Source organism: Juglans regia, chromosome 9 (genome assembly GCF_001411555.2).
Source record: "Juglans regia cultivar Chandler chromosome 9, Walnut 2.0, whole genome shotgun sequence".
Classification (NCBI taxonomy): domain Eukaryota; kingdom Viridiplantae; phylum Streptophyta; class Magnoliopsida; order Fagales; family Juglandaceae; genus Juglans; species Juglans regia.
Genome location: NC_049909.1, coordinates 21,827,910 through 21,852,605, shown reverse-complemented (window position 1 = coordinate 21,852,605; position 24,696 = coordinate 21,827,910). Strand labels below are relative to the sequence as shown.

General features: G+C 34.3%; 3 protein-coding genes across 8 annotated transcripts; 1 reads left to right on the top strand and 2 right to left on the bottom strand.

Annotated features, from left to right (window-relative positions):
* Positions 1 to 1,195: 1,195 nt before the first annotated feature.
* On the top strand, positions 1,196 to 5,207 carry LOC109005817 (syntaxin-61-like). Of its 2 annotated transcripts, none has more exons than XM_018984856.2 (8): positions 1,196 to 1,272; positions 1,928 to 2,007; positions 2,350 to 2,463; positions 2,793 to 2,906; positions 3,371 to 3,564; positions 4,274 to 4,364; positions 4,595 to 4,660; positions 4,854 to 5,207. In XM_018984856.2, exons 2-8 carry the CDS (start codon positions 1,954 to 1,956, stop codon positions 4,962 to 4,964), a joined length of 744 nt encoding a protein of 247 aa, XP_018840401.1. In that variant the 5' UTR covers positions 1,196 to 1,272; positions 1,928 to 1,953; the 3' UTR covers positions 4,965 to 5,207. The 2 variants fall into 2 exon arrangements, with proteins under 2 accessions (XP_018840401.1, XP_018840400.1); XM_018984855.2 differs by having other exon boundaries at positions 1,271 to 1,386.
* Positions 5,208 to 11,917: 6,710 nt separating this feature from the next.
* Positions 11,918 to 17,636, bottom strand: LOC109005818 (protein GRAVITROPIC IN THE LIGHT 1-like). Of its 4 annotated transcripts, XM_018984861.2 has the most exons (4): positions 17,316 to 17,636; positions 16,658 to 16,794; positions 13,857 to 13,967; positions 11,918 to 13,543 (listed from the first exon to the last, which is right to left on the bottom strand). In XM_018984861.2, exon 4 carries the CDS (start codon positions 13,541 to 13,543, stop codon positions 12,122 to 12,124), a length of 1,422 nt encoding a protein of 473 aa, XP_018840406.2. In that variant the 5' UTR covers positions 13,857 to 13,967; positions 16,658 to 16,794; positions 17,316 to 17,636; the 3' UTR covers positions 11,918 to 12,121. The 4 variants fall into 4 exon arrangements, with proteins under 4 accessions (XP_018840406.2, XP_018840403.2, XP_018840402.2 ...); XM_018984858.2 differs by lacking the exon at positions 13,857 to 13,967 and having other exon boundaries at positions 17,287 to 17,636; XM_018984857.2 differs by lacking the exon at positions 13,857 to 13,967.
* A 1,120-nt stretch (positions 17,637 to 18,756) lies between these two features.
* On the bottom strand, positions 18,757 to 24,575 carry LOC109005819 (protein transport protein Sec61 subunit alpha-like). Of its 2 annotated transcripts, none has more exons than XM_018984863.2 (7): positions 24,488 to 24,575; positions 22,797 to 23,170; positions 22,270 to 22,497; positions 21,527 to 21,881; positions 21,309 to 21,436; positions 20,334 to 20,469; positions 18,757 to 19,313 (listed from the first exon to the last, which is right to left on the bottom strand). In XM_018984863.2, the coding sequence occupies exons 2-7, from the start codon at positions 23,138 to 23,140 to the stop codon at positions 19,074 to 19,076; spliced, it is 1,431 nt and encodes a 476-aa protein (XP_018840408.1). In that variant the 5' UTR covers positions 23,141 to 23,170; positions 24,488 to 24,575; the 3' UTR covers positions 18,757 to 19,073. The 2 variants fall into 2 exon arrangements, with proteins under 2 accessions (XP_018840408.1, XP_018840407.1); XM_018984862.2 differs by lacking the exon at positions 24,488 to 24,575 and adding an exon at positions 24,436 to 24,486 and having other exon boundaries at positions 18,759 to 19,313.
* Positions 24,576 to 24,696: the final 121 nt, after the last annotated feature.

Below are 24,696 nucleotides of genomic sequence, written 5' to 3'. Positions count from 1 at the left end.
TTTGTATATTTAATATTATATATTGTTTATGTATAACATAGTAGAATTTACATTCTGAATTATTGAAAATATTTAGAGGAAAACACCGTACAAAATCTCAATCGCACATACCAATATCCCTATATATGTTTAATGGGAGTGTTGCATGCACAGCTATTTATAATACATTTGAACTCTTAATTACAAGTAATGTGATTCTTTGACAAAGAAACGTCACTACTGAGGTCTTAAATGTAACACCTGTATAGTATCATTCATGTGATAAAAAAATCAGATTTTATGAATTATAGGATACGTCAATAATGTTACGTGAATATATATATATATATATATATTATATATCACACTTAAGATATTATTATGGATGACAACATGTGATACGATTCGTGAACCCAATACGAACAAGTAACGAAATTAGCGAGTTTGGATTTGATATTAACTGATTCGAGTCAAAACGGGTTGACCAGTTAATACACGATTTATTAACAGATCAACCTGCTTAACACGAAATCAACCTGTTTTGACTCGTTTAAATTTTATTTCAAAATTAAAATTTTATTATTGTTAAGTTGTAATATTAGTATTTCTTAGTATGTTTTTGTTTTTATTGTTGGAATTGTAATTTAAACCTATGTTCATATTTGAATTTTTATGTAAAATTATGTTAATCAGGTCAAATGAATTATGCGCGTTAGTTCAACCCATTTATATGAATCGGGTTAAATGAGTCGTGTTGTGTTAATTTATTTCTAATTAATTATTAAACTGGTTAAAACAGGTGATACGACACGACCCGTTATCTAAATGGATTGGGTTAAGGTCTGAAAGTTTGATGCGTTTAGCTTAACAGGTCGGGTTCGAGTTGAACTATATTGTCGAATGTTTATGACTTGGTACAGTACGAACACTATCTGAAAACACGATTTGACACCCTTAAGTATTATCGTGTATCATAAAATTTTAAAAAGAGATCGGCAAGTATTTTTAATAAGCCATGTAACGCTTATAAATTAGTATAAATTAGGAACATAGTGGGATAACTCTATTCTTAAACAATCAATAAATTAAAAACTAATTAAATTCTAGTTGTTTCTTTGAAATTGCATGTAACGCTTCTTGTTATTCTGTTGGGTGAGACTCAGAGAAAAAGGTTCATGAACTCAATTAGGGCCGAGAACGGGCCTGGGCCTAGCAGAATCCCTTAAGTATCAAAGCAGGAGCCCAAACTCTTATCTTCGTCCTTTCGTCGGAGTTTCTTCCTCCCCTTTTCAGGTCAGTCCGTACGATCCACATCTCTCAGTTTTCGTGTATATCTATCTATTCTTTTTAAATTTCTACTTCCAATTTTGTGTCTGCATTTTTACTGATCTTTGCATAAAATTACAGGTATGTTATTATTCTTGAATCTTTTGATCGCCGATGCTTTATCCTTCTTCTTAGTACTGGTTTTCTTTATTCTCTTTTCAATTTTTGTCTTCAATTACTTTTAGAATAATTGATCTCGAAAAGTTCAATCATGGTGTTTTAGTTTCAATCATAAACATTCATTTCTGTGGTTTTCCCCTTATTCAGCTTCAAAAATCCTATGGCAGCCTGATTTGTCAAAATCATTCGCCTGTATTTGGGAATTTCTGAAGATCTCGTCCTCAAATCCATAACTGAAAAGACTATAGCTTTGCTGATTCAGTGATATAAGCCTTACTAAGGATGCAACTTGTTCCTTTTCTGTCATCGGACTTTCTGGAGATTTCAAAATTTTGCTTTTAGAAAAAGTTGAACATTTCTTTGATTTCGATAAAAATCTTGCGTTATTCTATATCTAGTCTTTTGTTTGAGTTATTGGTGTAAAATATTTAGTTCCTCCTTTTCAGCCTGCATGTAGATGATATAATCTTGCTAATGTAAGTTTCTCTCTGGACGTGTATAGGTTAAATTACCGTTATATCTTACAAGATGCCTTCTGCTCAAGATCCATTTTATGTAGTGAAAGAGGAGATTCAAGATTCTGTAAGTTGTTGGTGAATTAGTTATGGTTCGCAGCACTTTTACTAAAGAAACTTTTTATTCCGTAAAGATCGGACAGAGTTTAAGTAGTGTGCTTAGATTATATTGGTACTCGCTTTCATTCAGTGGTTGGTTTTAATTTGAATTTTCAAAGCATTCTTATTCGTTTTTATGATCAGTAATGCTATGGATATCTGCTTATCTGAGAATAGATTGATACTGTTATCCTCACTTTTAGATCTGGGTTTTGTCTTTGATTAGGACTTGTTGATGATTGAATTGGTAGTTTTATAGGAGTATTAGTTATCTAAGTTTATCTTACTATTTGATTACCTTCCTGGCTAGATCGATAAGTTGCAGTCTACTTTTCACCAATGGGAACGCATCCCTTCTGATACTGGGGAGCAAGTACATCTCACGAAGGAACTGCTTGCTGCTTGCGACAGCATTGAGTGGCAGGTAATTTTAGAATTACCTTGTTTAACTCGAAATTAATTTTACATCATGTTCTAAATTCTGGGAAATATAAATCGTATGTTTCCAACTTTCCATTATGCAACTTACTCTGCAATTAAATCATTGAGAGATTACATAGGGTATAAATTTAATATATGTTTTTGTTATTCTGTTGTGATCCCATCCTGCAATGAAACCTTACTGTTTCATTTGCAAAGGGAGATCCTCTACTGAGTCCACTAGTAGTAGATCTTTTTAATGATTTTTTTCTGCATTTGTTCATGAAGTTAACCTCTGTATGCAACTACTGAGCCTGCTTTCTTGATAGGAAGGTGGATGAATTGGACAAAGCAATTTCTGTAGCAGCTAGGGATCCATCTTGGTATGGCATTGATGAAGTGGAACTTGAAAAGCGAAGAAGATGGACCAGCACTGCTCGTACTCAGGTATCAATCATATAGCTATACCTTTTAGAGAGTGGACTTGGGACACTGTATTTAGTTACTCTTATTCTTGTAAAAAAAAAAAAGTAATTTTTATTACTGTGAAAGTAGATTGACTGGTGTGGTTGTGTTAATTTTTTTTTTTATCAATAAACAAAGAGTTTTATTTATGATATAGATAGGCATGGCCCAAGTATATGGGACATATACAAAAGTTCTAAGCTCGTCCATTGGCTGCTTATGACTCATTTTAATTTAACCTAACAAAATGAAAATATCCAACTTTTCTTTCATCTTTTTTATGCTTTTTTGCACAAATAACAAGGAAACCTTTTGTAGGTTGATTTATTATGAACAGCTGCTTTTTTGTTTTTCCCTATCAGAAGAAAATGTTTTAAAAAACATTGTATTGTGTCACAAGCTTTTCCTTTATTTGTGTGTGGCTAAATGTTTGGACTACTTAATAGGTGAGCACCATGAAGAGAGCAGTAGAAGCTGGAAAGGAGTTAAATGGGACTGGCACTACTAGTGTGAGTGGAATGCGCCGAGAACTAATGAGGTTGCCAGATTCACACCAGGCAGGTAGATCTAACCGCTACAGTGCCCAAGACAATGATGACCTCATAGCATCGGAATCAGACAGACAGATGCTTCTGATAAAGTAGCACTTTTCCTTCCCCGCACTGTTACATTTAGCTTACATTAATATATGTTTTCCTTTGAACTCTCTGGATTTTGTTTGCTGAACTTCATTTTCTATGTTGGTTGTCTTGTTAGGGCATCAGTTAAAAAAGGAATATGTACTTTGTATCGAGTATTACAATTTAACAACTTAGATAAAAAGAAATCTCAGGCTTCCATCAGGTTTTGGTTATAGTATGAAAAATCTTATAGTGTCGATACACTTATAAAAAAAAAAAAATCTTATAGCATGTAACATTTGTATTTGATGACTATTATAACCCTTGCAATCAATACGTCTTATTTGGCTTGCACCTTAGAGCTGTTTTTAGAAGGTTCTGTTGTCAACATTTTTACTTCCACTGTGTGTAATGTATTTAGTTTCCTAATGCTATGTTTATTATTGCTACTACTTTAATGATATTTTAAAGTGATGCTTTTAGGACTAGAAAAGACAAGAAGTTAATATTACTTATACATAAAAGAAAAGAAAAGACAATGGATGTGGGGTCACACTATACTCTATTAGAATTGGGTTTGTTTTTTTTTTTTTTTGGGGGGGGTGGGGGGTACTTCCATGTTAATCAAGGGATCTCTTGGGGTAGATCTTTGCTTTTTTGAGAAACATCCTTTCTAATCTGATTTTCACTGTTCTTGATTTTGGATACTTGTCAATTTGGTGATTGTAGGCAGCAGGATGAGGAATTAGATGAACTTAGTGCTAGTGTGCAGAGAATCGGAGGCGTTGGGCTTACTATACATGAGGAGCTCCTTGCACAGGTAAGGGTTTTTCTTTTCAGGGTTCTTTGCAATGCCTCTACCGCAATTCTATTGGCAGAAAATGACTGGAAGATGATAATGGCAGTGCTTCCTTTAAGAATTTCGATGCAGGAGTGACATTTTTATGACTGTATCTGTAACTTGTCATTCAACTGTTTTTATCGAACTTGTTGGAGGATCGGTTTTGCTGATTTGTAGGACTAAAATCTTGTAATCTTTGGGTGCCCCAGGATAAAATTATAGATGAACTGGGTATGGAAATGGACAGTACATCAAATCGTCTTGATTTTGTTCAGGTGAGCCTCTGTAAAAACTATAGTTGTTTATATTCACTCTGCTAAAAAGGAGCTTCCTACCAGTGATCTGAAATTTGTGACTTAAGCTACACTGTCCTGTGAAAATCAGCTTCAGATTAAATTTTATATAACTTTCTAAATCTTTTTGAATGGAATAAGAGATGAGAATGTGTTTTGTCATTTTTCATTGCAGAAAAAGTTGGCTATGGTTATGAAAAAGGCTGGTGCAAAGGGCCAGATTATGATGATATTGTTTTTAGTGGTTTTGTTTATCATCTTGTTCGTTCTGGTCTTCTTCACTTAGGCTATAGAATGAGACGCCTTTGTTATGAATGTTTATACACGGGAGACTTCGAAAGAGCTATAAGAGACTCCTTTGTAGAGAGAGAGAGAGAGAGGGGAGCTTTGGGACTGTCAAGAATAGATGGGATTGAAATGATTCGATTGGTTATCTGATTTATTTAGTTAAAAAGACACGGGACCAAATGAAGAATCTACCTTTTTTGTTGTTTGCAATTTCTTGAGTTGAAAAGAATTTGTTGTTGAATCACTTGCACTTACAAATTTAGTGCAAAACGGTAGTTTATGATTTTCTTGTTTAGTAGTCACCCATGCATCCATGCTTCTGGTTTCTGAATATGCCAAGATTCAAAGACAGATATGGTAGCTATCATTACACTCAACTGCTTTGTTTTCAGGCCGAGGGTCATGCTTTACACTGCATATTTTGAAGTGTTTAGTTTATTCACAACAAAGAACAGATGTTCCATAAATCTGTCTGTAAACGTAATTGAAGTGAACCGATAATAGGTTTCCAATCGTTGTTATTCCTTGATCAGCGAGTGAGTTATCCCTTCTCTACAACTACGAAAAAACCCAAATATTTGTTAGGAAAAAATTATTTCAATTACTATTTATCATTTCACACCCCATACTTTATGAAAAATATCTCCATATTTTATAAAAAATACCTCCACACCTTATGAAAAAGCTATAGGTGAAGGGTGTGATGTGAATAGTTACTTATTTGTAGAAAAACTCTTTTGTAAAAAGTAGAGAATAACCGTTGATAAATCTCTTATCCATCTTCTGCTACGTAGTAATAAATAGTTAAATAAAATTATTAAAACGATTAACATATCAATTTCTAAATGTTGTTATTTATTCTGGCAGGTTTGTTTTTACAGATGAGTTAAAAGAAATTGTTAAAATAAACAAGGCGGGAATGTTTTTCATCCGGTCACTCTTATAAAAATATATATATATATATATATTTTTCATCCATTCATATTTATTGATGTAATATTATATTTAGAGTAACTATCAATTTAAATAATATTTATATTAAACTAATTAAAATATATTACGTTAACACGTATAATTAAAAATAACAAAACTTACAAATTATACTGATATCCTTTATCTCATTGCGTCACTGTCATTCACCTTTATCTCATCCCATCTTTATCTCTCATGCCACGTACTTTTTTAGTTACCTTCCACGGCAAGCATTATATTACATGCCAACAAAAAATCTACAGAGTATCATCATTGCCTCTTGCAATAAATTGAGAGTTCATATTAGAACATTTTTATTGAATTAGTTAAAATTAAAGAATATATTTTATGAATATAAAATAAATTTAATTTTTAATTATTTCGTTTACATAAATTTTTACATTAAAAGAATAAAGTATATTCTATTATACATGATTACTATTTATTACTGTTCACGTTATAGGTGCTATAAGGAAGATATAACACTTCTATAACACTTCTATTTATGTTATAGCACTTCTATTTTTCCCTGATATTTAAATTCCGACCAGGCCTCTCTAACTCGATTCATTTTCTCCATACAAATTAGTAAATTAAATTTCAAACCAAAACATATAAATAAGGAAAAAGAAAAAGGTTTTCTCCATGTATAATTAGAAAACTAAACGCCAATGGGTCTAATTGGTTACATCACACATTAATTGACCTACAAATATATATATAAGAAAATAACTTAATCATAAAATGATTACATAAAAATAAATTTATAAATTGATATGGCTTGATATGGTATGTCAGATTGTAAAGTTACTTTTATTATAAAATAAACTTAACGGATTTCATAAAGTCGTATCAATTTATAAATTTACTTTATGTAATTTTTTTACTTCTGTAACAATTCTCATATATATATATATATATATATATATAATATAGGTCAAAGCAGGTGGCAATTATTAGGTTCCGGTGGCTTTCCAATATCGATCCCATGCATGGGGGTGTTTCATCTAGCACGAAAGCATCAATAATGGTGTCCCAGTTTAAAAGGCGCCACCCTGATCTCCATGCTATGAATCTACATACTATAGACCCATTAATACGACATAATTGACACTTTCGAACATATGGTTTTGACTTGTCGATTAATGCCCCCAATTTTGTCCAATTTAGTTGTCGTATCCATTTTAAATGATTAAATCTGGTAAACATACAATTATATATTTATTTTCCACCAACTATAAAATATGATTATCGATGCTTATGTCACACACACATACGTGGGACATGCAATGGTTTTTTTTTTTTCTTTTTTTTTTCCCTTGGTTTATTAAAAATTATTAAGATCGACTCCTTGTTAACATCATGCATTAATTGATCTACTAAACCAATGACTTTCAGTGCAGGATCAAGAACAGTTGGCTGCGTTCTCGATCGAATTGTAAAGCCTCCGACGCAACCAATTACAACGGCACCATGCACTAAGGAACAGTACTATTTATTGTCATAATCAAGGCTTTCCTTTGCACTGATCACGATAACCATTGAATCAGGAAGAGCCTTACCCCAATAAGTGAAAACAACATGTGTTACTGATCATACATGAGTGCAAGTGTAACGATAGCAGGAAAGTCGAAAGTCATGGTCTTCTACCTAAATTCATGAGTGCTTGAAGGCTTTAGGAATGTAGGTGCAAAAAGAAAGAACTACTTGTTGAATAAGCTCTCTCCCAGGACCCATACATGTATTTGAGTGCTAAGGGCGGGCGGCCTTAGTTCATACGCACCTAACTCAACTTCCACTATCTAGTCATTTGGAAATTAGTACACTTCCAGCAAAACTCTACCAAAAGATTCCTTCATATGATCAGTCTCAAATTAACATGCATGTTTATAAATAGATAGTGGCCTCCAATTTGCCATACGTACAACACCGGCTTCCTTAATTTCCTACCTTATTTTTTTTTTACCTCTGTTTATATAGTTTCAGCAACCCTTGATTGATCTACCTGCTCTCAACATTCGATATGGTTCGTTTGAGCTCTATGCTCTTCATCATCCTCTTCGCTTTTGTTATCCATTTGCCATCAATGGATGCTCGGAGCATTCTGCGTTTGTCGATGCGAGAGGTACCTTCTTTGGAGGATGGTATCGACGTTTCAGGAGCTGTTCCCAATGACCCTAACCCAGTACCATCTTCATATGGAGCAAAGGCCACGATGGAATATCGTATCATGTCGGAGTCACATCCGAGTCCTGGAGTTGGCCATCACTACTAGACACGGACACCTGTACGTTATACGTATGTACGTTGTGTCCGTTGGTCCCCCCCGTACGTTTATATTTGGAGAAATCTGATTATGCATGAATGGCAAGAAGAAGATATATATTGACTACGTACTTCATCAATATTTATAGCTAGCACTGTCGGCCGGTTGGAAAGTCCAGATTACATATTTTAGTTGTTAGTGTTCTATATATTTTATGGAGTCTACTAATGTGGGGTTAGAGTCTTAATTAATTTCTTTCATGTTAGGAGTATTTGTCTTAGGCTATTAGTGATCGATCTTATTAAGTTTTCTATATCCACATAAGAGTCTACGTCGACATGATGTGTTTGCCTACTCCCAAGTCTTATTTTGTATGTTATTAGCTAGTTTGGCCAAAAATAGATTTTATAAAAATAAATCTATAAATTATTATCGTGCTTTGACGTGATATATTAGATTGTAAAATTATTTTTATTATATTATATGAAATCATGTCAGCTTAACTTATGAGTTTATTTTTATAGAATTTTTTTTTATGGCTCTTGTAGCACTTCTCATAATATTAATTATGATGTATTAATATTTATGCATGTCTCATGACATGTATCATATATATAAACGTACGGATCACGCATCTTATAGCACATAGATATCATAAATTAAGTTGATTAAGTAGTAATGGTATTAGCAGGTATAGAAGCCAAAAAACCGATGTGTGAAGATGATCTACAAGCAGACAGAGGTGATCATAAGAAGCAGCTTTTAATATGAAATTAAGGAAAACAAAATTAGGAAAGAAATTAAGAAAATTAACCAAACAAAAACTATATATAGTACTCCGGTCTTCGCTTGTTTTTTCTTTTCTTTTTATTGCTGTCAAATATTATATGGAGTTAGCTGAGCAGACCTATCTTTCTTATCTCAGATCATGGCCGGGTAAGATAAATTTAAAAAGAAAGCTGGTGGAAAATTGGTCACATTAACGGAAGAAAACTGTTACGGACACAAAATTAAAGATGATATAAAAATAAATTCACAAACTATTATAATTTAATACAATTCAATTGATTTATTTTACAATTAAAATATTTTTTTAATTTAACCTATCACATCAAACCAGTTGTTTTGTTAACTTCCTTTTGAGCAGAAGGCTTCGCTATCCTCAGTGAAAAAAGACCGCAATGAATATTAATTGCTCAGAATGCAACCATTCCCAGCCTCTTACATTCAGCAGTGGCCCAACACTCATCCCAGTATCCCTTTTTTTTTTTTCGCTAAGCCCAGGAAAGAGTGAATTTCTAGACAATAAGTAATGTAAATCTATCTCCATTAAGTACCGGATCCTGCAAGATTTCTTCCCATGCAAAGTCGAAGTAGTAATTACTTCTTGAGTTCTTTTCCAATATAATTTCATATAGCTAGGTATAATGATCTGACCAAAGCCAATTATAAATAGATCGGTGAGAGAGCAGGAGGATGCAATATTCATTATATCGTCCAAGGACTTGAAACAATGTATCATTTACTTACGTACGTACACCATGCATCCTGCATGCAGCATGGCTCGCCTGAAATCAGAGTTTTTCTTCGCCGTGGTGATATTGATAATATCATGCAGCTTGGCGATGGCGTCCACTTCCAAAGCCAGAAAGCTGATGTTCGCGTTGGAAGAGGAGAATAATGCTCCATCTTTGGATCAGAACACTGCTACATTGTATTTGTTCTCTCCCGCAGTTCAGAAGTCCATTAATAGAGCCGGCGGCTGGCCTGCCCTCTTCACCTGCTGCAAACGATGCTGCTGATCTGATCACAACACCACTAGATCATTACGACAGCAAAAATTATGTCCTGCACCAGTACCACTATTCCCTATTCCTTCATCGAATTTTGGATTCGGGTCCAGGAGACCGTGGAGAAGGCCATGGGATCAGGAGGAAACCATTAGAATTGGCTACTTCATTCTATATCTCTAGTACTCTAAAAATAAAAATAAAAATGCGTACGTATTCAGGTACGTTCTTACCCTGCACGAGCCAGTGGAAGATGATCTCGAATCGAATTATAAGACAATTATGATATATTGATATGAAATTATATAACAAATATTGAACAATTATATTATACTCTAAATATAACTTTTAATAATTCTACTCTTCATTTAATTAATACTGGCCAAGCACATGAAGTACTTTAATTAAAATCATTATTGAAAAATAGTTTAAGAATTATGAGGAACAAGTAGGAGATCCAAAAGCCTAAATTATTGATGTAAATTTAATTACATAAAATATTTAATTAAATAAAATAAAGTATAGAGTCAAAATTAGAATTCAAAATTACTGATTTGATATCATATGACATCAACACTTATTCTACAAATTTAAACAGATAGAAGAAATAAATTTAATTATTTATATTATATTGTTAATACTAACAAATTGAAAGAGAATAAAGTTTGCTGAGATGAAAGAGTACTTAGTAAATTTCAATATTGAAATCTAATATATTTTCACGAACTCGTATTAATTAATAATTGGTTACATGGATCGATCTAACATTGCAAAAATTTGTACGTTATTGCATGCCATGTCTTCATCAGCCGGCCCATTTCTATTAAAGAAGGTAGCAGTAATTAGAAGATGGAGGGGGACCGAGACAGTTTCTATTTTCTTCGACGGAGTCGTTGGCCAATAGATACTTTAGTACAACGGACAGTCTTCATAATGTTTACAAAACTTTCCCTTTTTTTTTGTTGGGACAGTTTCTATTAAAGTCTAATGAAGTTACACGTTTACGAACCCAATGTCATGTATCGATGCAGAAAGTAATATAAATTTCGTGCAGACCGATAAATGCTGCTGATCACTTTAAATTTCCTTAAATGTCATTTACCTGAGTTGTCTGGCACAAATCTCTATGGCACTCAGCTTCCTGATCCGTTAGATTATCTATATTACATAAAGCTATTTTTACCTACGTATTTTTGCTCTGTAAAAATAGCTTGATGTAATACGGAGCATGATACCTACACGAACTTCGAAGTGTTGAAAGATAGGATCCTAGTAACATAGTAATGAACTAATGCTTCCTACACATTCATTCTCAACAATGATATAATCCCATTTTACAGCATATTTCGTAATAATATTTTAAAATAAGAATATCTTTATAATATGATATTATTTTTATTAATTATTTTATAAAAATATCTTTCATTTAAAATATAAAGTATTGTGAAAGATGGCGTAAAATATTTTTCATTCTAAATATCCTTCAGATCCCTTGTAAAAAATTAAATTTCATTATAAAAAAATAATAAAAAATTCTGATGGGATGCTGTTTTAGTAGATTGCCCACATCTCACCAATAATATATATATAATACAGATAATAAGATACACACACTATCAGTGGTGAAGAAGAGTGGGGAAGAGTCTAGAATGGTTTGGTATAAGTATCGAGCATGGAAGAGTCTAGTGACCCACGTGGCCGGCCATACACGTCCCCACTGTCCAACACATAACATGAACGTAAATAAAATTATTTAAAAAAGTCTAAGCTCATATATGACATCACGCGACGTCCCGTAAAGATTCGAAACAGCTAGACAATCCGTGTCTTTGTAGGTCCAGACGCTACCAATAATTTCCCTGGTCAACGTACCGAGACACTTGTAATAGTTTAGAAACATTGCGAATGAACTGAAATAAAATCAACATCGAGAATATTGTTCTTAATAGTAATTAATTCTATTATTTCTAAACATGCCAGCTGATACATTACAATTAAATTAAACAGCTTTGATTGATTTATGAAACAAACGAAATATACAAAATCGGTTAACATGATTGAAAACGATCGAATTCAAGATGCATGACAGAAGCATAATTCTCTCGCATTTTGTTTACTGAAGTGCAGCTATCTCTGTTTTTTGGTGGATACTACCTTGGTTTGAACTCGAGACAGATAGACCTGGCACTGTATAACAGTTTCATCTATCCTGAACCCAGGAACAACTGTGAATGCAACCGATGATGGGTCTGATTCCGGTTTGCCGTCCGACGGAAGGAACGCTTCTTCTTCTGCTACACTTTCCATGTACACCTCTGAAAATCTACACCCCTTGCTAACTTGAAAAATTGAGACCTCATGCTTAAAAGAAAATGCCAAGCAGTGAAGGAGCCAAACCCGCCTTGCCATTTCAAGGAATGAAGCAAAGAAGGCAGTATTTGGGAATTCACCAGCATTCACCAGATTTCTTTGATCCAGATTACCAAACAACGATGATTCCAAGTTGGGATTGACAAGTCTCAAGTACTTAACAAGGCAAAACTTTGCGAACTTTGATTTAAGCTTCTGGCCTAGAAACGCCTTTAGTTTCACAGATTTCAGTTCCGTGAATCGCCTGAAAAATAGTTGTTGCTCCTGCTTCTTATCTGTCAAAGATTCACCTGTAAGAGAGAAGTATGGATAATTGAAAGACTCAAACATTTGCATGCAAACGAAGGACTCGAACGCGAAGCATTTGTGATCATCTTTCCGATAAAACACTCCCGGTACGATTGCATTTGCTGCTGCATCGATATCCCAACTAGTACCTTTCATCTCCTCCACCATCAACCTGACAAAGCTTCGAATGGACTTGACGGCGTGCCGTAGAAGTGTTATAAAATGGGTAGGAGTCAAGCCTGAATGGTGAAGATTGTCGAGCTCATGTAACTGCCCACTTTGGTTCAATCTCTTCTCAAGTGATCTGTTCTGTTTGGTGGCTTCCTGCAATTTCTCTCTGAGAAATATAATTTCAGAATCCTTGAGCCTCAACTGAGATTCCAACTTCTTCCCCATTATTTCATAAGTTTTCAGGACACTCTTCTGCTCCTGAATTTCAGCCAAAACCATTGTCTTCTCTGGTGAAGCATCGAACAGTTTCTTCGAGTAACTCTGCTTCAATTCGGACAAACTCTTCAACTCCGAGACTACTCTTTGATCAGCAGCTTGAATCCCACCAGCATCATAAGGAGACTGAGAATGCTGTAACTGAGCATACGCGGCTTTAATGGATGAAATGCTAGCAAACAGTTTGGCAAGAACAGCTTCTAAGGCCACCTTATTCTCGAGTTCTTCTTCTTCTTGATCGTCATGAGGACGAGACCGACTAGCCGCCCGGGCTGCACTCTTGCTAACATTCCAATCTTTCTTGACTGTTTCTTGGGGCTTGACCTTCTGATTTCTATCAACTGGAGCAACTCCGGTTGCCATCCGAAGGTGAAGAACTTTGGCAAACGTTCTTGCCAATTTACTTCCAGCAGGATTCACGGCCGATGGCTTAACGGAATCCATCTACAAAATGTCGTAAAAGATGATAGTGACGAAGAGAGGGATTGAGCAAAGGGAAATATGCAAGCGAAACGCAATATGGAAAGAGAAAAAACTACAGTACTAGCAGAACAAACATTTGAGACAATGATGAGCGTGCTGAACAAAAGAGAAAAGCAATATGATTTAGCATATGCACTTAGATCGAGGCCATTAATGGAGGATGGAATTTCCTTTTGCTCTTTCACCTTTCAGAATTTCCAATTTGCAGTCTTTTGAAAGAGTGAAAAAGCGGATTTAGACGCGGGAAAATAAAGAAGAAGAACAGTGAAAGTACCAGAAAGAAAAGCTGAGGAAGAAAGATTCAAAGAGACGTTTAAAGTTCGTAGTACTAATTACAACGCACTTGAACACCCGGCACACCTTCCTGATCATAAACGACATGTTCCTGAAAAGTTTATAACACGATGTACAAACAAATACTTCTTTTAAATTAAAAACAGAAAAGTAATTGGAAGAACCAAAAGTTAAAGTACAATTTCTTCTTTTTGTCTCCTCTCTCGAATCTAAGCCTAATAAATTATTTCAACAAATAATGTTAGTTTTTATTAAAATTTATAAATATTTTTTTATTTTTTTTATATTAATTAGAATGGATGATACAAGTATAATCACTGCGCCTTTTTAACTAACGAAGCCCGCATAAGAAATACCACGTTTAGTGCAAACCATAATAAAAAAAAAAAAAAAAAAAAAACTCTCCACAAAGCTAGAATATGGAACATGGTTCATTTCCGCAAAACATCGATCATGTGCACGTGCAAATGAGACTAATAACTTGTTATGATTAGAAGTTTGTATGCTAATACATTTAATCTAACACTAACATGTAATTAAACTATTATTTTATAAAAAAAAAAATTAATTATTTTAGAAGGAAATGTTGGTCCATTTTACATCCCATAGGATTCCTAGAGCCTGCATAATGTGACAAAAAGAGATAATGTCCTATATATGCAATCTGCATTGACCATATAGTAAAAAGTCATGTGGCCCCCATCATGAGTACTTTGTGCAGCAAGATTATTAAAAATCATGTGTGGTCGGCCCCATGACTACTCTGCAGCAATATTATTTTATCTTCCATCCTCTATGGCCTATGGTCCTCCTCATTTATCACACAAGGGGCTATTTCAGCACCAACCTTTCTAATTTTGATAATTCCAAACCCACCTCTCTCACACATGGCGGGTCCCATTTATATAGATTCCATCGTGTAAAGGCATTAAGTAAGAAAAAAATATATTTATTTTTTCCAAAAATAAATGCTGAAACATCATCTTTCCATAGCGGGAACATGTATTTTATCCTTACTCGCAGAAACATTCGGATTTATGTAGCAGAAATTTGTCAATATTTCAACCACTACACCTTGTAAAGCCAAGTGCTATAATCCAAGAGAACCAAAAAAAGAGAAAAAAACGACTCACAATCTGACAATCACAATCTCAATCACTTTCACCTTCATCAATTTAAGCAGGGGAAAGTACATTTTGCATACCTAAAAAATTACATTTTTTTCCCAATATATTTTATTTTTTATTAATTTGGTTTGGTTACCTTTTATTTAGTTTGGTTAGGTTTTTATAAAGAGGAAAAATAATGGAAAATGATAAATGTATTTTAGAAAAATTTACAAAAAATTTATTTATCCACATGTCAGTACTTATTAATATGTTGAAAATTATAAAATTTTAAATTTAAATACATATAACACTATTTAAAAACAAGTCTTATAAAATTGTCGCTTCTGAAAATGAGGAACAGTTAAAACTGGACCATTGAAAACTTGAAATAGAGTTTTTATAAATTTTAAATTAAAAAAAAAAAAAAATCAAAGGGGGGCCAGTGACCAGTCACCTCCACAAACCTACATTGGCCACCCGTTGGACCGAGGGCAGCAAAGCTAATGGCCACATACCACCTATGACTGCCTAGCGGTCAACTATTTTTTTAAAAAACTTTTTTAGATTGAAAATATAATTATGGTTTTTTGGGAAGAAAATTAGAATCTGAGAATTCAGAATTGTAATTAATTTAAAGTAAAACAACGTTACCACCAAATCAAAAGAATCTAAATGCATGCTCGCAAATGAGAGTAGCTAAAGCCTAATTCTAACATTAACATTTAGTGACCAAATCATTAAGAATAATGTTGGACTAAAATTGTACAATCTTAACAGACTACCCTTTATAAAATGTAAGAAAAACCATGACTCGCGTGACACTACCAACTTTTTCACGGTCGATCCCATTTTTTTAAAAAAAATTTGTATAGATAACATTACTCAATCACTAATGCCCACCCACTTAGAGACAACATTTGCAATGATGTTGATTATGAGTTCAGTTGTATATCACTTATTATGAAATCTATTAAATCTAAAAAGAAAATCGAAATATCAGTAACTTTAAGGTGCGTTTGAAAATCAAATCGAACTCAACTCATCATTATAATTTTTTTTAAATTCTAACACAAAATATAATAAATAATTCAATTTTTTTAAATTTTAAAATAATAATAATATTAAAAATTAATATTCTAACAATATTTTATCATCTCAATTTAATTTAACTCAGTTTAACATCCAAACGCAATTAATGAATGATGCTATGCACATTACCTATAAAAGTTGTTAAGACTATATTTGATAAATAAAGTAATATTTATAAATTTTTTATTATTTTTATTTTTATTATTATTTACAAATAATCTAAGATAATTTTAATATCCAAACCTGACCGTGACTTGAGTAATAGAAAATAGAACTTTTATGACTTCTAAATACTTTAAAATATATATATATTTATATAATTACTTCAATTAACAAATACGACACCAAATAAATAAAAAGATATCTACGCATAACTTGAATTTCATTTGTTCCTTATTGGTCAATCCCTTTCATGCTGACAAACTGCCACGATGGAAAGCACGCACAGTACATTATGGCATGGAAACATCATAGTCAATTTCTTACTTTTAATTAAAAAAAAAAAAAAAAACAATTTATGATCGTGTTATAACGCCTGATTTGACTGACCAATGAAACAACACCGCGAGAAATATTAACATACCGTAAAATATCTCGAAAAACTGCACGAGAACAAAGTATTGTATCAACTTCACTTCATAGCAACGTGAAGAGCAAGAAAAACAGGGCGACAGAGACGACACCTCCACAACTATCCTCGGACGGCGACCTCTACGATCCCTGCAACCACACCCCCCACAAAAACAAAATCATCGAAACCTGAAACAAAATAATTAAATTTCGACAACATAAAAACAAACCAGACAATCGAAACCAAAACTGTTGTGAATATTACTTCAATCGCAACACCTTTTTTACTTAATTAAGAGAAGAACTCAAGAGAAGAAGAAGAATCCGAACGAAAGTAGTTTGTAACACAAGATATGAACAAAAAACATCTTAGTTTTGTACACACAAAAATAAGAAAGAACAACCAAAAAATAAGTAAGAACAACCATGTATAAACAAAGACGCGTTGATGGACAGTGTTCTGAGAGTCTGCGAAATTAAAGCAGCACATATAAACTTTCCACCAAAAGAACCAAAACCCTGGGAAAACCATTATGCTCTGATTCTCACCCGAATAATAAATAAAGTCAAAATCTTCTGCTCATGGAATTAAGAAAATAAAACATGATCGAAGACTAAATAAATAAAAGTCTGAAACGAAACTTCCTCTTCCTCACTAAACCTCGCGTCACCTTACGAAGAAACTTCGCGTAATCGGAAGGAAAAAATAAATAACTAATCCCTTTTGACCCGACTTCAATAACTTCAATGCCTTGAAGCAAGGTTTTCCCCTATTTCTAGTTTGAAAGTTGGCTTTTGGAGCAGCAGATAATATTGATCATCGGCTTTACGTTCGTTTATGTTGGTCTTTCAGGGAGGGGAGAGAGCAGATAAATAGAAAGAGAGAGAGAGAGAGAGAGAGAGAGCAGGGCAGAGCTCTCGAGCGGCAGAGAAAAACAGAGCTGTGCTGCTCAAAAACGAAAGAGGTTGACAAAAATTAATTTGGAAAATACTATACAAGGCAAGTGTTGGGATTTTAAAGAGATGGGTCGTTTTCGGTATCAGTGTTTACGGTAGTGCCATCGGTTCTTTTTACCATTACGCATCAGCTGAGCGTGGGGTTTGGGGTCGGGTATGGGTAGTGTGGGTAATTCAGGAGTAAAATCTGTGACGATATTGTAAATGGATGGTCTTAAATGTATCGCTGAGAAATTTATAAAAAAGGGGGTTGCCTTCCGTGTGAACGATGAGGCCTACAAATCGTACGAGCGATGCCCCCTGGCACGAAACGTGACGACCTGATCGCCTGCGGATCCCCAAATCGGCTGATTATTTGCGGTCCAAGTTGTGACCCACTGTCACTGACTCCACAACAATTTGCGTACTCTCTTTCACAAAAATTAACAAGGATAATTATACGTAGAATCGTAAAACGTATAAATATTATATAATTATTAAAAAAAAATTAAAGTTTATTATGAAAAAATTAATTTTTATTTTATATGACTCCTAATTTTATTCATTATTTTCAAAACGATTACATAATAATTACATAATTTATAATTAAAAATATATTTTCTCTAATCGGAAAACATCACACAAAAGGAAACTAGAAAGGATCCCACACTGAGATCCTTTTGGGGTTAAGTTAATTTGGATGGCTCAGAAAAATGTTGTATTGTAGGCGTTTATTAATGAAGAACTATGAACGCACAAGTGATTGACAAAGTTGTAGTTTCTTCCTTTTAAAGCCTTGAAAATTTGCACCCAACACAAATATAAAAACTTTCCACATCGACGTGCCAAAAAATATTGTATTTTTAAATTTTTTAAAATTATAATAAATCTCACTATAAATAGTGTGTATAGCAAAACTCAACAAAGTCATAAAAGATTATATAATATACACTTATTTTCTGAGTTGAAGACAACAAAAGCAATTGAAGGACTTTTTTTCTGCTTTAGAATGAACACGATATAATTTTAAAATTAGGATATACAAGAAAACAAACAGGAAAAAGTTTGATTTTCGATATTTCCAACATCTCGTTTGTACGACACCATCCAGCCTCATTTTGGTGTCGCTTATACCCCCACCTTCGACAAAAGCGAAAGAAAACCCAAGCAGCTACGAATCAAAGAAAGGCAATTTCCATCGCATAAAAAAACAAAAACCATGCAAGGGATTCGTATAGATCCAACGGCACAGGAGAAATAAATATGGGGGAGGGAGGTAAATGTCCAAAAAGGGTAAAAACAAACAACAAATAAACGAAATGAAACGAATCTCTGTTGTACTAACAAACCATCCCTAGGCTCTAACATCTTGAACTCTGTCTTTGGTGTGGAAAGGACCTTACTACTTAAATCTCTCTGCGCACCAAAACTGCCAGGGAGCTCATTGGCACCACCAAGGAGCCAAACATAACCGGTAACAAGACATAATAAGCCTAGAAACCAAAAAAGCCGAGCTCGCTTGCTCTTTCCTTCTCGAATGTTTCAAAGTACTGGTAAATAATTGTCACTGCAAGTAGAATTCCTGTCCCCGAACCAATTGCCCCCATGAAATCGGCCAACACTGTCAATGCACCAATGCACATGCCTCCAAATGCTGCGGCAGTGGGTATGTAACGGTTCAGCTCCTTCTGTAAGTTTGACTCACGATGCCCGGGCATCACCATTTGTTGTTCCTGCAAAGTCAGCAAATTATATGAAATGACGTGCTGCCATTTTTGTAACTAAAAGGTTATCTATCACTTCAGCATCTCACTGTCTTGCACAAGTGTCCCACATTGTTTTAGTACCAAGATGCAAAACAGATGGGGTGTAATTACTGTTTCTTTTTTAGTTTCAAAAGGTAAAATGACAAACATTTTTGCTTTGGCAACAAAGATTTCAAGGTATGGCCTATGCAGACCATATGCCAATTGAATACATAAGACATATTCCAAACCCACGCCATCCATTTACCATCTGCCTCTGAAGCAACAAGTTGTTGCTCAACTATTACCCCTAAGCCTAAGTTTAAATGGTAAAAATATAGGCTGAAAACAGGGGGTGGGGGGACTTTTGAATTCTATACCTCTGATAGCACTTTCTTTTCCTTCCAACTTCAAAAAAGTGAGGAAAATATTACTTCATTCATAATAAATATCTTATTTTCCATTTTTCCCGAAAAATAGCCATCCTATATGATGGCACTAAAAAGTTTGACATTCTAACTTTCCCACATCCTAAAAAATGTCATTTACGAGAATGTCAAAGCATCAATGGTACAAGCAGAAACTGTGCAACACAACCAGCTTTAAATTGCAACCCTATCTTTCAGCCCTCCAGTATTTTTGTAACAAACTTTTATAATTCAAATTTCTATCATTAGCTTTCAAATAGGTCTCAGTAGTTTTGTAACAAACTTCTACAATTCAAAATGTTATATACAGATATCTTAAATATGAGTAGCTTGGTGGATATAGTCCAGGTGGGAAGCTCAAATGACCCAAAAATACATTCAGACAGTCGTAACAAAATCATTTTGATAGGATTACCTCACCAATTTAGAGTCATGCCAGTTTCTATAGACTATACCTTAAGATATTGCCAACTTTAAATTCAAAACTAGAAGAATTCAATCTCCATGAACACACAGACACAGATACACAGAGCCACGCACACAAAATACAGAAGAGAAACTTCAATCCAAGAATTCTTACCTTAAGCTGCTTGGCAACATCTTTAGCTGATGATCCTGAAACTTCAATCCAAGTTTTTGAGAATAATGCACATGCTGATAACATAAAGATCAGATAGAACAACGCATGGAAAGGATTGGCTGCCATATCAGCTAAGCTGCAAAATATAGGATTGTATCAAAACGGATTTAACAGCATCATTAAGTCAAGGAGTAAAAGCACACATATTTTACAAGGTAGCACAGATTCTTCAATTAGTCACCATATCCACATCTTGTACATATTTGATACAGATATGGTAGGAGACATACAGGATTCGTATCCATAGAATAAGGTAAAATAAGGAAATCAATATTTTATGTATATGATTCAGATACTGCAAAATAGGAGTCAAATACAAGACTGATATTTTTTGACAGAAACTAAATTTTCTCAGAAAAGGTTCTAAATAAAAAAATAGTTTTTTCAAAAGATATACCCTTCCGAATTCTGAATTTCCATAAATATCAAACATGGATTGTAATATCATTCTTTGATTTTTAGCTTTAGCTTTTACATTATGCCTTTTATCGTTCATTATTTATCTTTGTACTAAAAACAAGCATTATAAATATTTAAAAATACATTTATTTGATAATTAATGCTAGCTCAAATGGCACCTCTTTTTTTTTTTTGGCACATAATAATGAGTTGGAGGATAAGGATGCAGGTTGTGGACCCACCATTGGTTGTGTAAACATACTATCACACTCACATTCACACAGAGACAATTAACATATACTTACCATTTGTATCCCATGCATTCAAGAGTTGATTTATCTTATCAATTGTGTCCGTATTATATTCTTCAGAGGTTATTACCATCTGAGCTAGAGTTCACTGTCCACATCTTATTATATTGGGGTTTCGTAGATGATCAACCATATCCAAGTACAGACAAAACCTATGGCTTATAAGACTTAATTCAATCTCTATTAGGGGAAAGCTCTTAATTACCTTGACGGTGCGGTGATATAATATGCAAGACCACCAACAGGAATAGACTGACCACTTGAGTATTCAGATTCCTTCCATTTACCCAAAAGATTCACCAAAAAATTTCCACTGTATCTCCGGTAAAGTAGCTGTATAGACACAATATACATATTTTTCAGTTAAACAGTGACACAGCAGGTCAAATCCAAGTTGTGGATACAAGCATAAAGTACCCGTACCTGAGAGATGAAGTAAAGATTGGACACAAGGGCAGAGTGTAGAATGATGGGCATGTTGGAGGTATAGAACAGCTTGATTGGATAAGAGCCCTGCTGTCCTCTGGCATTCTTTGACCTCACAGGCAAAACCACACGGAAACCTTGGAAGTAGATTACAATTAGGAAGACCAATACTGTAGCAAGCAAGTTTGTCACATTTGGGAGATTCTGCCGGTAAAAGGCCTCCCGGAGAGCACGGACCTTGTCCGTTCGAGTTATAAGCAGATGGAATAGAGCAATAACAGCACCCTCAAATTCAGCTCCCCGTCCACTGTTAATAGTGGTGGGGCTAAATGCTTTCCAGATAATGTTTTCACTGAAAAAGAATCATATAAGGCTCCGTTTAGATGCAAGAAGTGTTTCATCTCATCTCATCTCATTATTACAACTTTTCCAAATATCCACACAAAATATAATAAACAATTCAACTTTTTCAAATCTCAAAACAATAATAATATTAAAAAATAATATTCTAACGATATTTTATTCAACTTTTAACTTTCACCTCAACTCACTATCCAAACGGCACCTAAATCTTCAAATATTCAGATTCATGATACACATTTCAACGAAGTAAATGAATTCCCCAAAAGATAGCAAGCTCTCAAGTTATTCGTAACCATGAGGGAAACATAAATTTTAATGCTTAGCATTGAAAGCTTATATGAATTCTATATCCAGAACAAAGAAATTACAACACTCACCAGATATTGGTAGCTATGAAAAGTGAAATTCCAGAGCCTAGACCATATCCTTTCTGAAGAAGTTCATCTAAACATATCACAATGATACCAGCAAAGCAGAGCTGAATGATAATAAGAATAGCATTTCCAACTCCAAGTTGGCCAACACTGCCGTACATCCCTGAGAGAACGTATGCAACCGCCTCACCCACAGCAATCAGGATGCCAAGTAACTTCTGTGCACCATTTCTGGGAAGAAAAGGGAAAAAAATCATGTCAAACATAGACACCAAGTTGCACAATCCAGTTGCAGTCATTGAAAAATAAAGGCCATTTAGTGCTTTGGAGGGAGCATTATGAAGGGAAAAACATCTTTAATAATCCACACACCCAACAATCTAGGAATCAAACTCGTTAAAAAAAAAAGATACATAAAAGTCACTGGTCAAAGTAAACCTAGCCTAAAAAATACAATAATTTGGATGTCTGCTAACAGAACTGGGACACAAATACACATTATATACAAATAGTTGTAGAAAGATACTTACAGGAGGGCACGATCTTCACGTACATTGTTGTCCACTTCAATGATCTTTGACCCAGCAAGAAGTTGCATCACCAGTCCAGAAGTCACAATTGGGGTGATTCCAAGTTCCATAACAGTCCCACGGTTTGAAGCAAGAATAACTCGCATCCAATAAAATGGATCTGCACCTGTTGTGGAGTGTATGCCATAGAGAGGAAGCTGACTGCAAACCAAGAAAATGAAAAGAGAGATCACGGTATAGATGACCTTCTCTCTAAATGGAATTTTTCTATCAGCGCTCTGAACTTCAGGCAGGAATGAAAGAAATGGTCTGACCAAATGGAGAACTCTAAATCCTCCTCCCATCTTACTTTGTCCAAACTAACTCAATCCAACCTGCACAGTCATTCAAGGAGTAAAATGAGTTTAACGTAGAAGATAAAAACAAGCAATAAATGTCCTCCATATAGAAAACATTCCTTGATTAAAATGAAAACTGCCATCCAGACCATTAATTTGTAGATAAATAGCAGGAGAACACAAAAAATATCATCATTGTTAGTATAGAACATGTGCTGTGGTTGAAATGAGAACAGCTGCATAGCAAAAAAAAGAAAGCTTAAAATGATGAGTGCTTCCTAGAGGTAAGAGAACATAACAGAATGAACAATACATTATACACCAGTTTGACTTTTGAAAATGGAAAAAATTGTTCTCGAACAAAAGTATGAATCCAGTTTCCGGTAATCTATAATGGGTGTCACACATACCTTCTAAAAAAGTGAGACTTTCAAGTTTCAACCAGGGTTGTAAAAACCCTGAATCAAATTTTAATGTATTATCCTAATATTTTGAAGAACACTGGGTTGTTGTCCTCAATAAAGAATACACCCAGATTATTCCAATGACAGCCAGAGTGCCGAACACCCCATGATGCAATAAGAAATACAAATTCTACCTCCTAGCTGTTAAGTGGATAAAAATAAAGAACTGGTTTCGGTTTGTATAAACTTCATAAAAGCAAGCTGTGGTATATGTTTTTGGCAATGCACCAACACCTCAAAACCTCAAAATCCCTCATATAAATTTTAAAAACTGGTCTCATTTTCAGCAAATTGAAACTTCTTTTCCAGGCCTTCAAAAAATTCTTGAGCCCTTTGTCAACTGAAGGCGAACAGATGAACAGAGATATATATTAAAAAAAAATAAACCATAAAACATGGCATCACAAACCTGTCAATTTATCATAGCAACATATAAAGGCAAAAACAACTTGAAACCAAAAATTCAAATATTCAAGAAAAAGTTCGAAAAAATCCAAATAGAAATCGTTTTAAAACAACCGAACTAATCTAATAAAATTTACAAGCAAATCAGCCACAATAAAATTTGTGAGAGCGATATACAGAGCACCAACACATGCACGCGAACACGTGATTAACTGAAGAAATTTGATAATTCACAAACTATCACCTAGAAGAAACACAAATGCATACGGAAAGTTCTGATGCGTGTTAGCATGTACCTATATACACGGACTTACACATGACCACCAACATATATAATTACATATACGAATACATTCGGAAATCGAACAGATCTATACATCTGGAATTAAGTAAAAGAGAGGGTGAGAGAGATGTAGAGGTTGAGAAACTAACCCAAGACCCGTAAGAAAAAATAAAATTCAAGAGATCGAAATCCGGTACTTGCCTGTAAATGAATCCGATGGTTTAGTCGGAGAAGAACTGGATCTGGAGGAGCTTAAAAGGGAAGGGAAGGGTTTTGGGGGGCCGGGCCTAAAGGTAATGTGGGAGGTACGATGGGCAAACGTGGCTTGGAGGCCACGGAGGCAAGCGAATTAAGAATTGACACGTGTGAATGGACGTTACGTGGATAGGAGGAGACCGTATGTTCGACAG